Source organism: Girardinichthys multiradiatus, chromosome X (genome assembly GCF_021462225.1).
Source record: "Girardinichthys multiradiatus isolate DD_20200921_A chromosome X, DD_fGirMul_XY1, whole genome shotgun sequence".
Taxonomy (NCBI): domain Eukaryota; kingdom Metazoa; phylum Chordata; class Actinopteri; order Cyprinodontiformes; family Goodeidae; genus Girardinichthys; species Girardinichthys multiradiatus.
In genome coordinates this window covers 27,279,496-27,286,235 of record NC_061817.1, presented here as the reverse complement: position 1 = coordinate 27,286,235, position 6,740 = coordinate 27,279,496, and the positions used below count along the sequence as shown (strand labels likewise).

Below are 6,740 nucleotides of genomic sequence, written 5' to 3'. Positions count from 1 at the left end.
TCTTGAAATATCCTTTTTGTAGAGCAAAACTGCCCTGGCACATGTATAGGCAATCGTCTGCTCTGTATGGTATGCCAGAAATGCTGAAAAGCAGATTCTCACCTCATGGTTTGCACGGAGGGAATGCATGAGGGATTTTTGTCTTGTTTTGAGTATAGTAGTAAGAACCCAAATATTAGTGAGATTCCAAACTATATACATGTTGACTGTTTAGGTGTCAAATTTTAAGTATAACTGGCAAACCATGCAACGCAAAAACAAACACGTGCAAGATTTTAAGTATAATGTTTTAAGAATTTAAAGTTATCTGTTTTTTCACATGAATTCATTACTGATTGTCTCTTATCTGTGACGTCTGGGTTTGATTTAAAGCCACAGCTTCACCAAAATCCCTTTACGCTTCAGTGTGTTGTGATAGTGAGTTCACGGCAGGCAGGATTACAGACTGATGGGAGAGGGAGGAGACATCCAGATTCCTGCTCTAAGTACAGGAAGGCGGTGACACTAAGATGGTTTGTAATTAACTACCTCTCTCTTTAGAGGTTCTGGCACAGGAACTCAGATCAGCAGCAAATGTGGCTTCTGACAAACCCAACTGCTTGTTTTTACCCAAACCTTTGTGCTTTCAGATTGGATTTCTGGACAGTACACTGCTTTTCATTCAAAGTGTGTACCCTATGCAAATTTTAAAGCTTCTGATTCTGATTCTGATTCTGATTCTGATTGATTTTGCACCTTCAGTTTCTGGGAGCAGCTGCTCCATAACAGAAAAGGACCTTTGTAATACTTTTCATCTGCAACGGTGAGTTATTAATTTCAACCTTGTTTAAAAAGAATGTAAAAAGAATCCAGCTGATTAAATCTAGCATATTTTACCTCTAATTGAGGTTAAATGGAGTAAAAGAATAATAATAATTGTCTTGTTATCAAATAAGATATCGTTATTGACATTTTTCACTGAGACACTTGTACATTTTAAGATCGTGTATTGGTGATGCCCTGTTTGTTTTGCTAATGGTGTTTTTGAGTTAACTGTGCTGTTGATCCAGAGATGGATGGATGTTGGTTTTGGCTGGTTTGTGTTGACTGTCTTCCTTTTATTGTTGATATGCCAAGTTTCAGCCAAGCAAGGAATGCAACAACAGTGGCTGGTCTTGCACAAACTGTACCCAGAGAAGCCTCTACTTCTGCGGCATAAAATATATAAACACAAAATCAGTGTGGAATATCATCCTTGTTTGAATGCAGTTTGCCTGTATGACATAATGCAAAAAATAAAAATCGATAAAGAAACAAACAAAACAAAAAAAGAACATTGAGACAACGCATAAAATGCAAACATTTTTTTAAAATGGAATAAAGGTTTTACAAATATCAAACCATGTATTTTGAGAGACTGTTGGGCATAGAATAATCTAGTTCAGGTTTGACTTTTCTTAATATTTTAGATTTGAGCTGTGATAATCAAAGTTGTTCAGATTCTTTAAAAACTGTAATATAGCCCTTTAATTTAGAGCAAAATAGACTATCTTTAGTGGCATCATTAAGTCATAGTGTATGGGAAGGGGGAACCCATAATTCATTGGTTGCACATGGAAAAAAACAAGAGAAAACTTTGTGGGGTGTTTCCGAGTGGTTCCCAGACATTATGATGTCCTGGCCAGTTTACCACATTGCCCATATCAAAATCCACCAGGGATGGGACACCAAGGAGAATATGATTTTGGGGCCCGGAGCTATCAATCGTCACAACTCAGGCAATATCCCCTTTATAATATCAGTCTTTAAAAATGTCTGTATTACACTTCTAACATAACCATTATTACAGCTTACAGCTTTAAACACTTCTAACATAACCATTATTACAGCTTACAGCTTTAAAGCGTTATCAGCAAAGTTATAATTCACATTCCCTGACTTCACAACCAAATTTGTGTTTCTTGAAGCACATTCATTTCATATCATGTATATATTGATTGTGCTTGAGGGGAAGTGTGCATGTTTAGAAATAGTTTAAGAGCTTTTTAGTTCTTAGAGAAATTCTCTTGCTCTGTCTTGAACTCATAAGATAACAAAACTAAACTAAAAAACTAAAAAGATGAAGGCATATGACCTCTGGTAAAACCAATAATTCTTCCTGATGTATACATAAATAATTTATTTACTTCTTTAGTTTAGGTGATTGCATTATGGTGAAATTGATCAACATTAACCTTTACAACAGCAATATATTTTACCCAAGAACAAGTCTTACTACACATATTAAATAAAACATTTTAAGAACCAAGGGTCACAACTTTTGTTCTTATATCTAAAAAAAATATTTAGCTTGCGGGACAATGTCAGAGCTTGACTTAGTTTGCAAGCACCAAGAAGCCACTTATTTTGTCTTGGGCTGGCATGTTCTCAAGAAACGTATCTCTTCGTGTAAACTGTCCAGTCAAAGATGATCAGTTTGTCATATTTGTTGCTGTAATCAGTCTTATCATGCCTCCTCTTTCCCCATCAGGTTTTCCTCAAATGTTTGACCGATTAATGGATATGACACTGGCAACAGCTCTGATCTTTTCCCTCATCCTTTGTATGACTACACAAAAAGCTGGAGGGCAGATAGTTGGAGCCAATGGAGAATACAAACAATCATCACGATCCTCAGATCTGAAAGCAGGGCGTTGCTCCTACACTTTCATTGTTCCCCAGCAAAAAATGACAGGAGCTCTGTGTGTGAACACGCACTCTCCAATACCCAACCAATCAGAGGTGGCAGCTCTGAAGTTGGAGCTCAAACGGCAACAGGAACAGCTGGAGAAGCTCCAGAGACAACTGGAGCATGAAGGGTCCCTTGCCACAGAGGTAAGAGCCCTGCACAAAGAGAGCAACAGCATGAATTCACGTATTGCCCATCTTTATGCCCAGCTGCTGCATGAAGTCATCCATAAGAAGGACCTGGCTGTGGAGCACCAAAGGTTTGAGAGCCTCCTCCTGAATGTTACAGCACAGGTGAGAATAAAAATGCTCAGAAACCATCATCTTATAATTGGTAAGATATCAAGCTCAACTTTATGTTTTCTACTTGTGGCTGGGAACCACAGGCTCTGCAGGTGTCCAGCAGTTACAGGGAACTAGAGAAGAAATATGTAGCGCTCACCTCCAGGATAAGCTCTCAGAACCAGTTTATCGCCAAACTGGAGAAGCAGTGTCAGTGCAGGGATTCCAGCCAGCCCTCTCTGGTAGGAATAACGCTGCTTTTGTTTTACATTTGACATGGATGCGAACCGTGGTCAGCAAACAAGCATGTGTTTTTTGTCTTGATCTGAACAGGTGATGACTGAACCCCCCAAAAGCCATAGTAATGATCACCTTAACTACAGCATTAAGGCCACCATAATGACAAATGATGTTCAGAGGGACCAGAGTACTCCTTTACACCAACGTCAAGCAAAAACAGTTGAAGATCAGTCCCTCCTTACCTCTACAATCAGTCCTCCCACTGAACTGCCTTTTGTTGGCTTCCCTGTAACTAAGTCCCCAGGTACAACAATGTAAAACACATTTTAGAGCATCTGATTACACTCCAAACTTTGTGTATAAACAGGTCTTACTTCTGTCAGAGTTATTTATTTTCTCAAATAAGTAGCAGAAGCTGAAGGAGTCATTGACCTGCTGAAAGAGGTCTTATCTTCTTGGGAAAACCTAAACAGTGTCAAACACAGCAAGTGTCTCTCAGAACACGGCCAACATAATGATCACACTCTTGTTCCACAATATTTTTTGTTTTTTTAAATTACACATCTAGCATATACTTGTACACACGATTACAAAGCAGATGGCTGAGACAAAGTGAGTGAGGCACCTGTTTAACTCGTATAATACAAGAGTGCTGATTACTACATCCAGCTCATGTAAAAATGCACATTGTGGCAGCCCGTAGGTTTGTGTGGGAGTTGTTCCTCTGTGTAAACATTTACTCCATGCAGATTCCTGTGTTCACCTTATCAAATTCTTCACATCCTAGAAGATAAATTCAAGCTGCAGATCATCTTTTGGTCTTTCCAACATCAAGATGGTATTTGGGTACGCTGTACAGTAACCAGCACAACTAATTTAGAGTATGTGCAAGAACTACAGGTCAGAGATAAATAAAATCCACCACTGCCAGCAACTAGACATTTTTCAAATATTTTTATTGCTGAATATTTAGAGATATATCATTGCCAGTTAAAAGCAAAAAACATACATTTAATTTTTTTACAAAGAAAAAAGTAAAACGCAAGGCAAGTTTACTGATGGTATGTGTTTAAGAACATCAGGATGGTTTATCCTTCCTTATGCAAGCGTATATTTATATTTCTAATTTGGCAGGAGGAGCAGCAGGAGGACGTTAATGCTGGCCAGCATCTCTGGGTGCCTGGTTCTTCTCATTGTTCTTTCTCCCATGTCCCTGAGAACTGATCTCTCTCTGATCTCTTCCTGTCTGTTCTCTAGCAATGCTAACTAGCTACATGTTTGCATTTTCTTCCAGGCATTTTTGTCCAGTAGGTAGCATTGAATCATTTACAGATTCCATTCATCTCCACGTTCACTTTTTGCCTCTAAATTAAAAGTCTTTTGTAAAAGCTTGTTTAAATCCACTGTCAAGAAAGGTGGCAATACTTGCATCCTATTTCTAGTTGAGAAACCAATCAGTCTGTTGAAAAATACTTCAGAAAAGTACAAAATGTAATATAAAAAGTAAAAGGAAACATGCCCAAAAAAAATCACAGAGCAGCAGCAACCTGTAAGGAGCGCAGATGTGAACCACAGTGAAAAATGTTGCATGTGTTTGTGTTCAGCACCCTAATCTAATTTCCTAAATAAAATCTGGTGCAAACGACTCTCACATGTAATTGTGGTAAAGGTGGTTATAGAAGGTAGTAACTAAGCGGGTTTCATATGTGTGCATTACTCAGATTAGTACCTGTAAACTATTTTGAAAACCATGTGCCATTTTCCTTCTAATTCACAATAATGCACTATTTTCTGTTGGTCTGTCATATAACATTTAAATAACAATATTTATGAATATGTTTGCATGACACTGTAATAAGCATACAGCAAACCATGTTGTTTGCTTATGTCCCTCTGGTCCAGGGCCGTGGCGGGACTGCCAGCATGTTCTGGATTCAGGTGAGACCACCAGTGGGATTTACCTCCTTCGCCTTCAGAGTGCTAACCGACTCTTGCAGGCCTGGTGTGAGCAGAGTCAGGCTCAGGGTGGATGGACTGTCATTCAGAGGAGACAAGATGGGTCAGTCAACTTCTTCATGACTTGGGAGCAGTACAAGGTGACGTCAAGCAACTTGAAGTCTGAAAAACACACTGAAAATGAGAAATGTTATAGTGTAGAACAAGCAGTGGACATGTAAGGCTGTAGATTCACATCTCAAATCAATGTCAGTGGTGACAGTTATTAGTTTTAATAGATTTTTAAATATAAAACTAAGTAATTCAGTAATTGCTATAGATTGCTTACTTATATAAAAGTTATAGACATGTATCCTAAATGTTTGCATTGCATTGTTACAGCAAGGCTTTGGAAACCTAAATGGTGAGTATTGGCTTGGCCTGGAACACCTCTACTGGTTGACCCAGCAGGCCAAATACAAACTCCGGGTGTTCCTGGAAGACTGGCAGGGCCGGCAGGTGTTTGCTGAATATGACAGTTTCCACCTGGAACCAGAGAACGACTGGTACCGCCTCCGTTTGGGACAGTACCACGGCAATGCAGGAGACTCCCTGTCATGGCACAACAACAAGGCCTTCACCACTTTGGATCGAGACAAGGATAGTTATGCAGGTCTGCTCCCACCCTGCCTCTACTTAGCAGTTTTCTGACATGACTTGACTTTATGTGCCAATAATTGCTTCTCTCCTCCGCCTGCATTATCAGGTAACTGCGCTCATTTCCAGAAAGGAGGCTGGTGGTATCACATGTGCGCACACTCCAATCTGAACGGCGTGTGGTATCGGGGCGGACACTATCGAAGCCGCTACCAAGATGGGGTCTACTGGGCCGAGTTCCACGGAGGGTCCTACTCTCTGAAACGAGTTTCCATGATGATCAAACCCACTTAGCTGCATCACTGCAGGAAACACAGGAATTCATGAGGATTGTCAGAGCCATAAAAAAGGAAGAGAATGGAATTATTTTATGCAAATCCTTTTGTCTATAATATTTTGCTGTTAAACAGGTAAAAAACAGTTTAGGTTTGTTGTATTTTGAAATTCCTACTGTTATTTTGAAAGTTATACTTATAGGAAGGAAGGATCAGAGAAGCACAGATCAATACAGTTTTTTGACCTTGCTAACTATGTGTAGAGGAAATAATATCAAGAACTTGTAGAAAATTAACTATGTCCATTTTGTATTTCATTGCTAAATGGATGTTTTGCTGGCTTTTTTCTAGATAAAATTTATTTGTAATTCCACTGTTTGCATGCGTCCTTTACTTTCCAAAAGTGCTTCAGGACTGACACAGATACTGGATCTGCTGTCATAACATATTCAAAAAACGTCTAACGGAAAAAAGGCACATAAAGCTGGAAAAAGGTCAGATGACGCTGCTTGAAAGGATGAGCCATTTTGAAGACCATCATGTGTTGTAAGTAGCTAACATGCTATTACCAGGCTTATGATGCTAATGGAGCTATAAGGTGCGCACTACCTCTCATGCTGCCTACATATGGAGTGTTGAAGTTAA

General features: G+C 39.2%; 1 protein-coding gene across 2 annotated transcripts; it reads left to right on the top strand.

Annotated features, from left to right (window-relative positions):
- Nucleotides 1-540: 540 nt before the first annotated feature.
- On the top strand, nt 541-6,468 carry angptl6 (angiopoietin-like 6). 2 transcript variants are annotated; one of them, XM_047357618.1, is made up of 8 exons: nt 566-666; nt 742-802; nt 2,510-3,000; nt 3,093-3,230; nt 3,322-3,532; nt 5,131-5,324; nt 5,566-5,836; nt 5,930-6,468. In XM_047357618.1, the coding sequence occupies exons 3-8, from the start codon at nt 2,521-2,523 to the stop codon at nt 6,112-6,114; spliced, it is 1,479 nt and encodes a 492-aa protein (XP_047213574.1). In that variant the 5' UTR covers nt 566-666; nt 742-802; nt 2,510-2,520; the 3' UTR covers nt 6,115-6,468. The 2 variants fall into 2 exon arrangements, with proteins under 2 accessions (XP_047213573.1, XP_047213574.1); XM_047357617.1 differs by having other exon boundaries at nt 541-802.
- Nucleotides 6,469-6,740: the final 272 nt, after the last annotated feature.

Excerpts from the sequence above, each read along its gene's own strand:
- angptl6 (XM_047357617.1), top strand. The coding sequence starts at position 2,521 with ATGTTTGACCGATTAATGGATATGACACTGGCAACAGCTCTGATCTTT. Across the intron at positions 3,231-3,321 it reads ATTCCAGCCAGCCCTCTCTG|GTGATGACTGAACCCCCCAA; the intron begins GTAGGAATAACG and ends TGATCTGAACAG. Across the intron at positions 5,837-5,929 it reads AGACAAGGATAGTTATGCAG|GTAACTGCGCTCATTTCCAG; the intron begins GTCTGCTCCCAC and ends CTGCATTATCAG.